The 16,816-nt window shown below is 39.4% G+C and overlaps 3 protein-coding genes across 8 annotated transcripts in view; all 3 read left to right on the top strand.

The window, feature by feature from the left end:
* The window catches only part of LOC116261224 (uncharacterized), a 45,528-nt gene extending 44,678 nt beyond the window's left edge, over nt 1-850 (top strand). The window contains exon 3 of the mRNA XM_050079448.1: nt 378-850. Within this exon, the coding sequence (XP_049935405.1) occupies nt 378-629 (252 nt within the window). The 3' untranslated portion in view covers nt 630-850. The remainder of the gene's footprint in view (nt 1-377) is intronic.
* The window catches only part of LOC116260957 (uncharacterized), a 42,457-nt gene that overhangs the window by 24,381 nt on the left and 1,260 nt on the right, over nt 1-16,816 (top strand). The window contains exons 1-2 of one of the 6 annotated variants that reach the window (XM_031639506.2): nt 15,404-15,813; nt 15,955-16,041. The exons of 1 other annotated variant lie outside the window; for it this stretch is intronic. In XM_031639506.2, the coding sequence (XP_031495366.1) occupies nt 15,540-15,813; nt 15,955-16,041 (361 nt within the window). In that variant the 5' untranslated portion in view covers nt 15,404-15,539. Of the gene's footprint in view, nt 1-15,403; nt 16,042-16,816 lie in introns of those variants that run through there. 4 more of the 6 variants (XM_050079449.1, XM_031639504.2, XM_031639507.2 and 1 more) reach the window with 4 other exon arrangements.
* LOC116261212 (uncharacterized) lies at nt 8,896-11,286 on the top strand. Its single transcript, XM_031639863.2, has 3 exons — nt 8,896-9,472; nt 9,856-9,962; nt 10,686-11,286. The coding sequence occupies exons 1-3, from the start codon at nt 8,971-8,973 to the stop codon at nt 11,004-11,006; spliced, it is 930 nt and encodes a 309-aa protein (XP_031495723.1). The 5' UTR covers nt 8,896-8,970; the 3' UTR covers nt 11,007-11,286.

The following is a 16,816-nucleotide window of genomic DNA, read 5'->3' as shown; positions in this document are numbered from 1 at the left end:
GAAAGCCGGATGTTTCCATTAGATCCCTTTACTCGGCCTGTCATGTTGATGATGAGACCCTATAAAAATAACAACATTGAACATAGAATGTTTACCAAAAGTTACATGCGCGCTAAAATTGTGCACTAATGACCAAAATACTTGACAAATTTAAATAAAAAATTAAAAAAAATAATTAAAAAAAATACAAAAGGGAACATAAAAATGATAAAAGTTTAAAATTTGCATTTCTTTATAAAAAAAAATAAAATATCTCAAACCCCCTTTCTGTTTTGTTGAGTGTGCATTTGTTGCATGCATACATATTCACTCCTCGTAAAGTCCTGTCTCCTGAGGTGAGAAGTGAAGGGGTCATTTAAGTTCTTATGAAAACGCAGGTAGGAGGACTTGCAATATGGATCGGAAGGAAAGTTGCCATGCACCTGCTGTTTGACGTGTTCGGTGGCTTGGGTGAAGTAGTGGACAACTTACTCTTCGCATCAGAGGACATCTCGTTCTTCACCGATCTCTTCAGCCTTTTTCCGGTATCTTTCTTCAACCTGCCTGCCCTGCATGACGTTGACGATCGTATACGCAAGGAGCTTGCCTCCTTGCTTCGGGCACATATGAAAGAGATGGTCGGCGGGTGATGCATCTTCCTCCTAGCCCCGCCTTTCAAGTACCTCTAATTACATTGGCAGGAACCTCCTCTCTGCGTTCCCAATAAGTTCCCATGCCTCTACTATTCCATTGTCACTACTTCTGCTTCTTTGTCCTTAGATAATCTGTCCCACTTTATTATTATGTGTTTGGGATTCAAAAAAAGCGAGTTTTATGTAACATTAAGGTTGCGCCTGCGTCTGCAGCTTAAAATAATGCCAAGTGAAGTGCGGTTGCATGGTTATAATCAAATTCAGAAAAGTCAACATTTCAAACTTAGCGATACTAAGGTTTAACGAGTGTCGCTCGTTGTGTATACTAAGGTTACCATATCAACGCCCAACATCTGGGCCATCAACAGGTCGCCGCTAAAACTCTGAAAGAGCCTCTGGCCCTCTTCACCTATGGAAGACGTTAATGTGAATGTGAAATTTTAAAATTACCATTGTCAAACTAATAGCAATTTAATCCGCTACCGGATCAACGCCACTTTATATCCTCAACTTGATAAAAAAATAAATAAATTGTACAAAAAATTTCACTGCCCAAGATGCATTAAATTAACTAGCGCTCGATGCCCATTAGTTCAGCCGATGAAAGTGCAGCCAGGGGCGAAAATTAATCGGCTAAGCACAGACATTTCCATCTTTTATTTTTTTTTCTCATTTTCTCAAAAGACTTTGCATGGTCAAAATTAATCTGCTAAAGCACAAAGCTTTCCATCTTCTATTTTTTTTTCTCTTATACTCACAAGATTTTGCGTCAATTGACTTTTTGGGTATAAGAAAGCAGCGATAGCAAGAAGAAGAACTCTGCATCCAATTATTGTCTTTCAAGTATGGGTCCCTCCCTCCATTTGAAAGTCTTGATTCTTGGTGCGGCTTGTGAGTTGTGAGTATCATATGGCTGTTAGCCTCCCGCAAAATCGTCATCCTTGAAGCCACCATTATTGCTGAAGGTGGCAGAAAGGAAAAGTGAGAGATAGGATTCTTAGCTGAGAAATTTATCTAACTGAATCATTTTACTTTTGGTTTTCAGCTCCCCTTTAACATGAATTTTGAACTTGATCACGAAGCAGTCATACACGTCAAATTTGTTTTTCAATGGGAATATCCTCGGGAATCATGAGAAATCGTCAACAATCCAAAGAAATTATTTATATCCTTCACATGACAAGATGGGTATCCGGCCCCGGACATCCATATGAACCCACTCTCAAACATTAGAAGCATGAAAAAAATTAGATAAAGACAAGTTATGTGCCTTCCCCACCAAACAATGTTCACAAAAAAAGTCTTGGGTGTTGGAGAACTTATTGAAATAAGATTAAGAGAGTTCAATAATGAAATAGTTTTCATATTCATGTGCCAAGTCTTCTATGCCACTCTTCAAATTGTCCTCGGAATCCACCATTTTGATGTGCTAGGCAGGCTTTCTTAATGTCATCACACACAATAGGCCTAACATGAACTGGGTAGAGTCCATCGTATGTTTTGGGTCCGTTGAGAAGCACCATTCTGACTGCCGATCCTTGATTTAAAAAAATTAATTAATTAATTAATTAAAACAGAGAGAGAGGGGGGGAGCATTCAAACTCATGAGAATCATTGTTAAATCGTCCAACTGAGGCCAAGTTATTTGCGATCTTAGGCACGTGTAGATTATTTTTCGAAAAAAAAATGTCTTTCCTTGAATCTGAATAGGTAAATCTCAGATATAACCAATAGATAGTGACATAGAATTCTTTCCTTGAATGTAACCAAGTAAATATCGATGTGAGCAATAGACAGTGAGTTACAACTGTCGACCATCACTGATAATAGACAATGACTTTTCCACAACAAATAATTATCTCTAGTACGCTTTACGGGCACCAAACTCGCGATGGATCGTGTTCTTCTGTGCTGAAGAAGAAGACGCCATTGAGTTAGAGATAGGAAACGGTTCTGATACAATAAACAGAAAAAAAAAAAAACAGATTGAGCAAGGCTTATGTCATCTCTACTTTTTATGAGACGAAGAAAATATTATTAGAATATTATGAAGGTTACAACTGACAAGTAAATATAAGGTTGACAAAGGGCAACGGAAACACACACAATCAAGTTGAAAATACACCGAGATGTCTGTTACAACAAATTGATAATATTTCTTATTTATCTTTAACTAACCTATCTTGCATTTTCTGCTTGACATCGATCTGGACATGCCTTAACACTCAGCAGACCTTATAATTATGAATGCATTGTCAATGTGTCTTGATTTGGAAAAACTTCCTTAGCCTCGATATGAGTACCTTCGATGGGGTTGACAATCCTTTGACACTGAGGCCCGTCCCCTTTACCGCATATATGGAAGGGATGGGCATGGATATTGAAGCATCTTCATGCCTTTTTTGGCCTAACACCGTCCGCACATGTCATGAAGAAGCTACGGTGTGCATCTTGAATAATGTTGCCGTGGCAGCCTTCGTCTCATTGTAGCTTGTCTTTGCCACTACAATTATATCTCTACTTGTTTGTACATAATTTTTCTTCCTTCGTTCCTTTTAATTGTCCGTAGGCCTGCCGTTGTTGTCATCATGTATCTGAATTTCAACAATAAAAAAAAAAATTAAGCACTTTTTTGTTGTCCCCTCAACAGTGCCTTTTTTGGCAATAAAATAAGTTTTTTCCAAAGTTGATTACTTGTGAAATCAGCCATGCAAAAATCTGCCCAAGATTAGGATTCTTCTTTGTATTTGGAGCAGTAAATTCTTCATGATATTAGAAGTGGATTGATCTCAGATCCATGCTCACTGAGACGTGGGATCCTCAGTGACTAGACATGCAATTAACAGACAGGAAATTAATTGTTTTAACCATGGTAAACATTGGTGGTTGAAAGCATATATGTTCATTCAATTAAAAAAATGGGTTTATGCTGTTCGAGAAAATGCTTGCGTATTATTCATGTTAACTCATTCATTTATTTCATTTCGGGTGCTTCGCATCGTTTCGCCAAGAGAAAATAGTTTTAAAATAAGTTATTAAGAATCTCTTCACTAACTAAACTCGGATGTTCAATTTCCTAAAGAGAAAAAAAGTTTAAACTCATAATAACTTATTGTGCATGACAGTAATCTTAAGAATCTCTCTACTGCCTATAATTGAAGTAAAAAAAAATATAAACTAATAGAAAAAGAAATGTTCAATAGAAAGTGCACAATTGATCAGTTGCCATGAGAGCCAGATAAACTGGTTGGAGGGTCACTCGTTCACAATTATATATGTAACATGTCATTGTAAAAAAAAAAAAAATTAAGACCCAACACCAGCTCAGATGTGGCTTTGCCATGCGTTGCCATCCAATAATGAAGTTTAGAAGTAATTTTGTTGCTAGGTTGAAATTAGGCCAGGCTTCCCTAAAACAAGAAAAGTCGCCATTAGAGTTGCTGGTGTCTATCAACGCCAGAGCAGATTGTGCAGCGTATCGGATGATCATATCGATCCAGATTTTACTTGCAATTCATATCTACTTTAGTGAATCAAATTATCCGCCAATAGCGCTATTGAAATGTTTTCAAGTATGTCTATCCTCAATTTGTGGATATTGAATGCCACTTTGCATTACTTTAACATTGTAGAAAGTCTACTAAATTTGCTGCATCCACTCTTCCCAACTTATCTTCGATTACCTGACCGTCCAATAATCATTTTGTTTAGCTTCTTTTACTTTTTGCCACAATTAGTTCTGAATTAAAGAAATGAGGAAAAAAAAAAACTTTAGGAAACAAGAGTAGAAATTACTTTATGATAAGTAGTCCATTCATCGCGTAAGATTTCTCCTCTTGCTGGGGAGGAAGGTGTACCCTTTCCCTGTCGTCATCTCTTTCCTCTCAACTGTGTCGTCGTCCGGTTGGACCACACGCTTCGGACGTTTGACTCCGTCAGGGTGATTTATTGAGGTAGGTTTGTGTTTTCGCCTTAAGAAGATCCATCAGCTCCTTAGAGAAGTGTTTTTTTAACCTTTCGAGCAAGAACTGGAGATTGAGTCCAGTTGGGCGCCCCGTCCCCACTTACAATGCCAATCATAATCGGATGACCAAGTCGTGGACTAAGGGCCACAGGTTACGATGAACAATGGCTCGTCCCATAGCTAGAGGAACAATGGAAAATATCAGCAATCAGGCCGAAATAATTCATCATTTTATTTGGCTGTCTTATAGATGTTGAGACTCCATATAAAGCTACAATACTCCGCATAAGTGTAGGCCAATAAATCTTCAAGACTTGTAAAGGTGCTGGCTCGATCGATAACTCAACATGATGTTTGAAGAATGATTTTGAAGCTTTTGAACCGTTTAACTATCATTCGTATACCAAAAATCTTGATAGAGGGCTAAAAATTTGACTAGTGGAAAATAACAGTCTAATAAGTACACAATTAAATCGCACTTGATAATTCCCCATCCATGTGGATGTGCAAGTCATTTGACGAATGTAAATAATTTCTGGAGAATGAAATTATATATGAAGTTAATTTCCTAAAATTTTATTTGCAAAAGTATACAATAGCATTAATAAACCATTTTAATGCTGAGACCATGCCTTCACGTCGGCGCCCTAACTAGAAACTCTTCGGTTGAGACTTGAGAGGGGCTCGCCGTCGTCTACGACATCACTTCCGTCCCACCGGCGACGACGCCGTTCCCCCATCCAACAACGTCGATTGCGGCCTGGGCCGATTTCCTTCGACAGCCTGCCAACCCGACTCTTATCGTCGTCAGTACGATTGCGTCACTACACTACTTGTTTTGCTTCATTTGTTTAGTTTCGTTGCCCATGCATCGTCTGCCACCTTTCTAGATCTTGTATAAGAATTTGATTCTAGTTACTTTTTTCTTTTTATGCCCAATCTGAGTAATCAACTTCTGAAGAGGAAAACAACGATGGGAAATTACGGCCTCTGCAACTTTGATGCACAGCCAGGTAAGATTTTTGGAATTTATTTGATGACATCCTTTTCTTTTTCTGGGAAACAGAAAGAAAACACAATCTATTATTAAAAGGAAACAGGAGTGACGTTATGAAAAATGGACGATCCAGATTTATTCTCAGCAAAATATAAGGCCATTGGAAAAACCAAGGTGATTGTCGGTTCCCGTTTTCTGAGATTTAGTTAAACCAACGGTTGATTGTATATCGTATATATATTTAACGCATGGGGCAAGGTCGGAGCTAGTAAATTGCGGAAATATGGTGCCCCTAACACTTATTTTGCCTTGAGCTGATATTCAACCGGATGGCGATCAACTTCTTGCCTGTCTACTACAATCGAAACGCACCGACCACGTCGAGAAATTAATCTAGAGTTCGAATGTGACCATGGTAAAGCATTTCTGTTCTTATAAATACGATGACAAAGACGAAAATGCACGTAAGAGCACCGAGCTCTCGGCACGTTCGTCCTCTTTGCGTTTGGGATCCATTATCAGTTTGAACTTTAAGCAAGAAAATTTATTTATTTTTTTCCTTTTGTTTTTCTCAATTTCATCTCTGACTAGTAAATTGATTTGACTAATTGACAAGGCCTTCCCACCAGACTGTGATTGATTGACAAGTACATAATAAATGATTGAAAGTTACAGTTTTTTTTTGGAATACGTCCCATGTTAGGCCTTCCCCACTTGACTTTCTTCTTCTCTTTTTAAAAATCTTAAGAAAATTCTCAATCAGAGTACCCCTTGGTTTGAATTGGGTAGCCTGAGTCGTCAATTTGCATCTCAGTTCCCGCTTCACTGTGCAATTTATTTATTTATTAAAAAGAGTACACATGCTTTGTATAAACAATAAACAACTATGTGTTCCTACACAATTTTTTTTGTAGAAATGAAAGATTTTTAAGTTAGAGAATTTTCTCATCAATGGGATTTTGATGGCCATTATCTTTTCTCTTTTCTTATAGAATTGGTTTTCTGACCTTTTCGTTACTAACGTGTATAAATAAGTGATTGGAGCGATCTACAAAACGGGAGAACAGATGACAATGCAAATTGTTTTACACAATAATTACGTGGTCCATATAATCCCTCGAATTATTGTGCTTAGTATTGGTCTTTTTAAATTTTATTAAGCATGATAGCAACATCCAAACACGTCGAGAAATGCATCTAGAGTTTGAATCAGTCTATGGTTTCATGCCGTTAAGATCATAGAGTGTAATGACCGTGCTGCTACTTGGATCCATGCAAGTTGGGATTCTCAATTCTAATAATATTCTCTTGTGCGTGGATCCATACTTTTGCCCAACTCATGCAGAATTGGATTGAAGCTAGTTGCATTGCATGCACGAGGGTGTGTAATCATCAAGATACTTCCGATAAAAGTGGAAAATAATAGGTTTTGAAAATGACAAAATAGAAACCATAAAACCATGAAAAGAAAAACTAAAGAGGACGGACCATGTGTGGCTGTGCTTCAATGATGGATGCATGCTCCCTGGACGATGGATACGGGTCTTGGATATGGGTCGAGGTCTGAGGATGGCCATGTTGACGGGGCTGGTCTTCGGTCATTCGTGGACAAAGCGCGTACAGTTTGGTCCCTTCTAAGTCCTACCCCATTTATTGAAGAGGGTATGGAAAACATTGAAGTTTATATCCAGAGTGGGCTTGCAATTATCCAATTTAATACATCAAATACTGCCCCAATATCTTTATTAAAACTAATTCTGAAATATCTCCATCCTCAACATTCGGGTATGGATCCTGGACATGGGTCGACGTTAGTTCCACGTCGATGTGTGAGTGGTCATGCTCATTTATGACTTGAGGGGCGACTTGGCAAAATTATTGGAAAAGTATATGTTAATATTTCATATCTGGAATGGGCTTGCAAGGATCCAATTTACCAAATCAGATAAAGTTAATGCTGAAGTATCCCCCTTCCTCAAATGTGGATGTTCAAGGCCACCATGCATCGTCTTCACTCCTTGGTTTGAGAATGTTCCGATGGACAATTGATCATCAGATGTCACGGCACGTTGGCATTGCAGAAAAGAGCCTAACCAAAGTTTGCGAGAATCCAACCTCCCTAGCTTTCCAACCTGGTGTCATGTGACGGTTAAAAATCAATGTGGATGGTCATTATTTGAGTATCACCAACCCTCTTTTAGGACATTAAACAAGACTATTGCATCCGGTACACTATTTATTTACAGAAAAACTTTCATCTCTTTTTGGTTTTTCTAAACTGTGGCATGAGTAACATTAATATACAGACCTTCAAAGTTCTGGTTCAAAACCTAAAGGTCTAAAACCTCCTGCACAAGCTTATCTGGACACATCAATAGGAATTAAATTTGAGTTGCAATTAGGATCACAAGCAGTTCGGTAACTTGGATTTTTTTCAAATTTTACAAAATTTTTAAAAAAAAATCATGTACATTCCCAAATAAATTGATCAATGAGTATATTTTGTAGGTTATAAAGAATGACGATTGCTTTCGGATTAACAGTCGAAGAAACTTGGGTAAAAGTAGAGTTTACAAGACAACGAACCCTGGGGCTCTATAAGTAGTCGATCCCTGTGAGAAAGCAATTTGGGAGATTTTAAGTGAGGTGCAGAACTGCAGATTAGAAGGCGACCCTTAACTTTTTTTTTTTTTTTTTTTGGTATTTAGCCATGACATGGCAACATAGACATTCTAGTGACCCAGTTGGAGGCCTATGACTTTTCCTTTCCTCTCTTGGGAAGGAAGAACCAGACCCTACCCTTGTCCCTTTCCCTCTCAAGTGTGTGGGGAGGGTGAGATATTTGGTCCCTAAGAAGTAGGGGCCGAGTCAACGGGGGCGACATGGGCCTTGGCCCCCACCTCAAAATTTTTTATTTAAAAATTTTACATCTAAAGTTTAGAAAATTTTGACTTGTTTTATAAAAAAATTTAAAAAATGGTATTTTGGCCCCATTCAAAATTTAGGAATTTTAATTCAACTCCTCATAAAGAAAACTTCAGTTCTGTCCTAGCAGAATAGTCTTTTTTTTCTTGATGAAGTAGGACAGTTGAAGCAGCTTCGACGCCCTAACTGAACCGTCCCTACGATACAATTATTTACCAATAAATTTAATGGGATGACCGAGTCGTTGGGGTGAGGGCCAAGTGATGAAGAAATTCACTCGATCTTAGCCAAAAGGCCAAGAAAGGTATGATTCGAAGAAGAACTTAGCGCTCGCTCTCGTTAAATAGAGGAGCCAGTCTCCCATCTGATCCACCAGTTGAGCACTATTGTGCTGCATCCATTGGAATAGCTCGGGACCTCAGAGGATCGACCTTATTACTAAGTGGCTAGCGATGGCGGAAACGATTCGGCACGGATCCCATGACCACCAGCTGCAACATATCGGAACAATGGACACCAGCGTGAGGGCGGTAAATTGCCGTGCATGCGACCTACCCTTCAAATCAGAGAACGTCGACCTTTTCGGTTGCCGCAGCTGCGGTTTCTTCCTCCACCGGTCCTGCTGCTTTATGCCAACGTCACTTAAGAACCCTGCGCATCCCCAGCACCAACTCCAGCTTCGTTATACACCCGCCTACAATGACGGCATTTTCTCCTGCTACATATGCGGGAACAGTGGCAAAGGGTTCAATTACGGCTGTCAGGCTTGCCGATTCGACGCCCATGTGCCATGCGTTAACCTGCCTTCGAAGGCACGCAGCCCAGCCCACCAGCACCGACTTCAGCTCCTGTTCCGCCCACCTGCCATGGGAGGCACCTCCTGTGGCTTTTGCGGCCTTCAGATCCACTATTGCTGCTACAGCTGCAGCCCTTGCAGCTTTTTACTCCACCCAAGTAGGTGAACTGTTTAATTATGTTAGGAGCCTTATGCATATCATTCTCGGTGGCCACCAGGAAATTTTCTTTACCGTCGAATTTGGAGTCGGTCCGTCCTCCATCTAGTATAATTTTTGAACAAGAGACTTGGAGTCACGACAACACTTCCCACTCTATGTTAACAAAGATTCATGCCGCCGGGCAATGAAACTTTAACTTTCTTAAATTAGAACGTCTTAACTCCCTCTTTCTGGTCATTGGATATATTGAACTCCGTTTAACATGATTTACCGTGTTTATTGGCTCATACTTTCTTATTCTTCAGTTTCCTTATATTCAAGTATGAGTTTAATCTATCCCATAACTTTTGAATGAATTTGCATTATGTTGTTCCATGACAGAGTGCCTCAAGGAACAACCCAGGACAGGACGTTCCAATAACCAACAAGGCCCCCAACAGGGCTCCAATAACCAACAGGGCCCCACCAAACAGGACGGACAAAACTTAGTAAGTCTCTCTCTCTCTCTCTCTCTCTCTCTCTCTCTCTCTCTCTCTCTCTCTCTCTCTCTCTCTCCATGCTTTATATATATATATATATATATATATAGGAGTTGAAATCCTCAATCACCTTGAGTTCAGTTCAAGCATCATTGGATGGTAAATAAGTTGTCACTAATATTAAAGGTTAGAAAGTTAATTTTTATTTACCAGTTTTCACAAAAAATAGTTCCCCATATATTTCCCATATGGCGGTGTGTGATTTTCAAGTTTAAGTTGATGGGATGTCACAAAGTTCACATGTCAATAAACCTGCAGATACATACACATAGGTTTCTCCAGTTTTGGCAGTTTTAGAACATGCTGGGTAAAGGTTAAGACAACGGAATTAATGGTCGTAGACCTTCCTTTTGTGTGTCCGTGTGTGTGAACAAAACCTTATGATCAGTAAATCATGTCGCTGCAATTTTCGAATTGTTAACTAAAACATAGTGTGGTTGACGCTTTGAAACCTCACTTCAAAGCGTGATATAGAGGAACAAGGATTACTCTTGAGAGGTCATCCATTATACTTAGTTGAAAAGCCCAACAGCAAGTTTTTGGACGCAAGAAAATCGCTGGCATATTGGGAATTAGCATTTACGAACACTGTATTTTCAGAACATACTCAATATGAATACTGTATTTTTAGAACATACTCAATATTATCCTCCTTGCCAAATATCTTCTCAGGGAATGGCCATTATGAGAGTCTCAGCGTTATGCAATGTGATCCAAACCGGGCATCAAATTCTTGGTTGGTTTGGCGATGGGGCCGGAGAAGATCACGAAACTGGGCATCAAATTCTTGGTTGGTTAGGCAATGGGGACGGAGAAGATCACGACGTTCAAGATGGCGACGACGACTGCGACGACGTCGACGACGACGACGACTTCGGTGATGACATGAGCAGCTTCGGCCAGGGTTTCGGCGGTTACGTTGATATTGCCTTCCAAAAGGAGGCTAGATCTTTGGCTTTCGAGCATATGGCAAGGATGGGCGAGGGTGCCTGACCGACCTTTTTCCCTCAACTGTGTTGGTGTGATAAAGGAAGCAATAGTGTGCCGTGCCGTTTGAATTTGAGGAACTTGCCATGACTACTGCTGATGTCTTCTTGTTCGTGCGTAGTTTTTCTTCCATTCTGCGAGGTGTTGTAACGTATCTGGATTTGATGTAATTTGCTTCTCCTATATATACTCTATCTCAGTAATTAGGTTCTGACATTTCTTAGATAAATTTTCTTGAAAGAAAAAAAAAATATTCAGAAGATGGATTTTTTTCCATGCATGCAAAGCCAACAATAACTAAGCCACTCTGTTGGACGAGTCCCCAGTACTCTTCACTCAATTTTTTTAAGTTTTGAAATTAGGAACTTACGGTGAAATTTTCTACATCGACCAAAAAAGAATCTGCGGCTTTTATATACACTACCAACATGCATAAAGTCGTGTATCAGCAACAATAAACTATATGGTCGGCAGCATATATATTAGCCAATACTTAATAAGCAACGTTACAGGTAATAGCATGGTGTATGGCGAACCGGATAAACAGTCCGGGGACCAAGTCTCTACCTCAAATCAAAAACGGAAAAATCATTAACAGAAAAGGCAATTCTTATTAACTTAGGTTATGTTTGATAGCCTTAGGTCTAAGACCGGGAGCTTATTTAAGTTGCTCATATTATAGATCCGTTAATCTTGAGAACTGAGGGTTTTAAAAAACATTGTTTGATGGCATTTTTTTGCTCTCTCCCTCTCCTTGCCATGACCGACCGCTAAGGTGGTCGACCTTTTTCTTTTTTCTGGTGATATGCAAACACCACACGGATGACAGTATGTTTCTCTCTCACCATGCTGACGATACTGACTCTCTCTCTCACACACACATATGTCCGACAGTGCCAGCAAAGTCTAAGGTTCCATGGCACTTTCGAGGGTTTCATGGCCACGGAGGCTTTCAAAGCAATACCTCAAACCCTCGACGGCTGGAGGTGGGTTTCTTCGGCATTATCTGTGTATTTGTTGGGCTTTGAAAGCCCAAGGCGTCAATTTCTCTCTCTCTCTCTCTCTCTCTCTCTCTCTCTCTCTCTCTCTCTATATATATATATATATATATATATATATATATATATATATATATATATATATATATATATATATATATATATATATATATATATAATTGCTGCCACTGTGTGCTTCCGACGAAAATTTTCCGATGAAAGATCAAAGTGTTGGGTATTCAGACCCAACACTTGAAACGACAAAAAAGCTCACCCGTACTTGACAAAAATGAAGAGGTTAAGGGCTTCAAGAAAAGGGGGAGCCTATTTTGGTGCGTGGCTGAGTTTGAGAGCTTCTTCTTTTGTTTGTTGGTGCTCCTTTAGGAGAACGAAAGAATGGGAGGTATAGTTCTTGTTCTCTAATGATTTTTGAAGCCATTAGAGAGATTTAGAAGAGAGAGAAAAAGAGATTGAGAAGGCAAATGATTTCATTACTGTTTGAGTTTTTTCTTTGATTCTTTTTCTCTTCGTTTATTGAAGATACGGGCAAGAAAACCATACTTTTTGTTGCGATATATTATCACTCTCAATTAGGTGATATTCTTTCTTTTTTTTTTTCTTTTGCTTCATTGTTTCATTATTTTTATGATTATTAGGCTTTTGAAATGTAGGCATTATATACTGCCTTCTTAGAAGTAGCAGTTTTCATTTTACATAGTGGATTTGTTGTAGGGTTGCTCGTTGTTGGGTTGGTCTCAACCTCATGGTTTTTACCTTTATTTTGAGATGGTTTTCCATATTAAAATTGGTGTCTTTCTCTTATCTTGAGATTATCATTTGGTTGTATTATTATTATTATTATTATTATTATTATTATTATTATATTGTTTTACTTGTACATAAGATAAAAGTACTTATTTACAAATGTTGTGAGTCATTGTAAAATATAATCATTCTGTCTATAATTATTTTTTCAAAACAATGTGAGAGAGATGTCCAATCTCAAAACCTTAGATTTATCATTTGCTGCTGATTCCTATAGATCATGGCCCAATGAAAGGACATTAAGAGAATATCACCTAATGGCTAGTATTCGATAAAGCATTTCTGTAATGAAACAAGTTAGCATTTCTACAAAGTACTATAAAAGCCATATATCATTCCAGCATCACGAATTCTTCTGTAGCTAGTATTCGATAAAGCATTTCTGTTTTTTTTTAAAAGAGAAAGACGAAAATGCACATAAGAGCCCCGAGCTCTGTGAACGTTCTTGGGATCCATCATGAGTTTGAACTTAAGGAAGAAAGTTTATCTTTTTTTTTTTTTCCTTTTGTTTTTCTCAATTTCATCAAATTGATTGACTAATTGACAAGGCCTCCCTACCAGACTGTGATTGACACGTACATAATAAGTGATTGAAAGTTACACTTTTTTGGAACATGTCCCATGTTAGGTCTTCCCCATTTGACTTTCATCTTCTTTTTTTAGAGACCTTAGTCACAAGGAAAATTCTCAATTAGAGTACCCATTTGACTTTCATCTACACTTTTTTTTTTGTAGAAATGAAAAATATTTTTAAGTTACAGAACTTTCTCATTAATGGGACTTTGATGGCTATCTTTTTTTTTTTCCTTATAGAATTGGTTTCCTGACCTTTCCGTTACTAATGTGTATAAATAAGTGATTGAGTGATCTACAAACTGAGAGAACAGATGAAGCTTGACTTTACTGTCGTGCCCCAATGCAACTTGCTTTGCACAATAGTTATGTGGTCCATACATTGAATCCCTCCAATTATTGTGCTTCAATGATGGATGCGCGTTCCCTGGACGATCTTGACCAGGTCTGCCGTGGGTGAAATTCAGAATACGGCTCTCGGACATGGGTCAAGGTCTGAGGATGGCGACGTCGATGTGGATGGTCATATGTTATTTATGGGGAAGGGGACCCTTTCAATGAAGAACAATTGGAAATGGTTAAAATTCTTTGAGATTGGGCTGGAGATAATCTAATTTAGTGAATCAAATACTCGTGCTTCACTCTAAGGCGGAACGCTCTCCTATCGATGCATTTTGACATCCCACAGCTTGGGCAGATCGCGTAGCCGTCAACAGCTTTATTGAAATTAATGCTGAAATATCTCCATCCTCAACTTACTTTGCTGAGTAAAAGGGTTTTAGTCCGTCACCGGTCACCATATCCACACATTGTAAGCTTTGTGTGTCCCTTTACCTCTGATAGGAGATCCAAGGTAAAAAGCTCTTGAGTCCGACTCTCATTAGCTCTCACTGCTGAACCAGTACTCGTCTCTTCCCAATATGACCAAGTCGTGGGGATGTGGGGCCACATGGGATGAAAAAGAGCTTGCTCTTGCTCTCTCAATAAATGTAGACCATGTTCTTTCTTTTTTTTTTAATTATAAAAACATCCTCCTTCTTTTACTACACACCCATAACAACCTTTACTACAAATTTTATCACTACTTTGCATATCGTTCGAGAAAATGCTTGCGTATTAATCGTATTAACTCATTCATTTATTTTATCTCCGGTGCTTTGCATAACAGAAAATAGTTTAAGTTCATAAATAACTTATTGTGATAGTAATCTTAAGAATGTCTTCCCTAACTAAACTCGGATGTTCGATTTAGTAGGCAGTCCAATAATAAAGTCCAGACGTGTTTCATTATTAGCATGGCATCCCGCAAGCAAGAAACGTCGCGATTGGAGCTGCTGGTGGCCAGCAACACTTGGAGATACGATATCATTATACATGTTCTTTAATGATGGATACACGCCTACGATCTTGACCCGGTCTGGCTAGAGCGGGGAGCCCATGTCACTTGTTAACTGGGGGTAAAATTCTGGATACGGGTCTTCGACTTGGGTCTTGACTGACTGACCGATGGGTTGCCGGACATCTACGTCCTCAATCAAATATGTAATAAATAGTTAGCTGGCGATTGAGGTATTAATATGGAAATAAGCAAATTATACTCCATGCGAAACTGGCAGCTTTATGCTTTTTAACGATGTATGCATGTCCCCAACACGATCTTGAGACCCGGTCTATAGCAAGCCCATGTGGGCTTGTTGAAACTTCGGGTATGGATCCTGGACATGGGTCGAGGTTGGTTTTTTGTGGCCTGGCGATGGCCATGTGGTCATGCTTGTCTTTGCTCATTTATGACTTGAGGGGGACTTGGCAAAATCATTGGAAAAATTTATATTAAAAGTTCATATCTAGAAAGAAGCCTAAGCACCCTCCCTAGCTTTCCAACTTTTGGGATGGAGTTTATTTCAGAATCACCAACCCTCTTTTGGGACATTAAACAAGACTACTGCATCCGGTACACTATTTATTTAATGGGAAGACTGAGTCGTTGGGCCAAGTGAGGAAGAAATTCACACGAAGAAAGGTATGATCCAAAGAAGAAGTTAGCGCTCGCTCTCGATAAATAGAGGAGCCAGTCTCGCATCCGATCCACCAGTTGAGCACTGCATCCATTGGAAGAGCTCGGGACCTTACTAAGTGGCCAGCGATGGCGTGCACTTTTAACCACGGATCCCACGACCACCCACTGGAAATAATGGGAACAATGGAGATCAACGTGCGGGAAGCAAAGTGCCGTGCATGCGGCCTCTCCTTCAGACCGGGGGACGACCTTTTCGGTTGCCGCAACTGCGGTTTCTTCCTCCACCGCCCCTGCGGCCTTATGCCGCCGTCGCTTGCGCACCCTTTCCACCAGAAGCACCAGCTCCAGCTTCGTTATAGACCCGCCTACAATGACGGCATTTTCTATTGCGACATATGCGGTAAGCGTGACACAGGGTTCAATTACCGCTGTCAGACTTGCAATTTCGACGCCCATCTGCCATGCGTTAACCTGCCTCTGAGGGCACAAAAACCAAACCACCGAAAGCACCAACTTAAGCTGCTGTTCCGCGCACCTGCAGGCACCTCCTGTCGCGTTTGCCGCAGGGAGATCCGGCATTGCTGCTACAGCTGCAGCGATTGCTTTTCCAGCATTTTTGTACATGTAGGTAAGCATGTGGAATCTGTTTAACTATCTTAGGAGCCTTATGTATATCATATCATAGTCTAACCCCAGAGGCTTACGTATACCCCCTTGTTGGATTGTCACAAAAGAAGAGTTATTCGCTTATTTTGTCGAATGGAAGTCCGGGCGCCCATTTGTTGGCCTTTAGAAACTGACTGCCCATTTGTTATCTGTCTAAAGGTTAGGCGGACTTCTTGTAATTTTTTTAGGGTCAGGGAAAAGAATAAGATTATGAAAAAAAAAAAAAAAGGATGCATGATTCAAATTTATTTTCATTAAATCATTAGTTTGCTCCAACAAATCGAAAAAAAAAAAAAAAAGTAGTGACTGGCAAGGGTTTTGTGGAAACACTGGGCGAGCATTTGTATGACAGTTTAAAACGAAGTTTTTGAGGCAAAACCTGGTTTTTGCCTTCAAAACCAGGTTTTGAATGTGTTTGGAAAACATGAAAAATGGATTGGACCAAAACTCTTCTTTCACAAAAATTGGTTTTACAAACTGTTTTTCCAGTGTCTTACCCAAACACAAAAACTAACTTTTGAAAACCTTGGTTGTCAATAAACCAAGTTTTTTTAGAAAAACTGGGTCTTGGAGGGTATCATCCAAAACCTAAAAGGACTTAGGATATGTTCTTTAAATCAGGTATCATATTTACCACAATTTGCAACCCAAAAAATAGGGCAAGAGTGTGACATCCACCACAGCATTTAAACATGACTACTCTTACTGCCTACTTAATGTACTACCACCCCACTCTT

The sequence above is a fragment of the Nymphaea colorata genome, chromosome 9, assembly GCF_008831285.2.
Source record: "Nymphaea colorata isolate Beijing-Zhang1983 chromosome 9, ASM883128v2, whole genome shotgun sequence".
Taxonomy (NCBI): Eukaryota; Viridiplantae; Streptophyta; class Magnoliopsida; order Nymphaeales; family Nymphaeaceae; genus Nymphaea; species Nymphaea colorata.
The sequence above is the reverse complement of the archived record's forward strand: the minus strand, read 5'-3'. Positions and strand labels throughout refer to the sequence as shown.

Coding starts and splice junctions, on each gene's coding strand:
- LOC116261212 (XM_031639863.2), top strand. CDS start 8,971: ATGGCGGAAACGATTCGGCACGGATCCCATGACCACCAGCTGCAACAT. Junction 9,473..9,855: donor CAGCTTTTTACTCCACCCAA/GTAGGTGAACTG, acceptor GTTCCATGACAG/AGTGCCTCAAGGAACAACCC. Junction 9,963..10,685: donor AACAGGACGGACAAAACTTA/GTAAGTCTCTCT, acceptor ATATCTTCTCAG/GGAATGGCCATTATGAGAGT.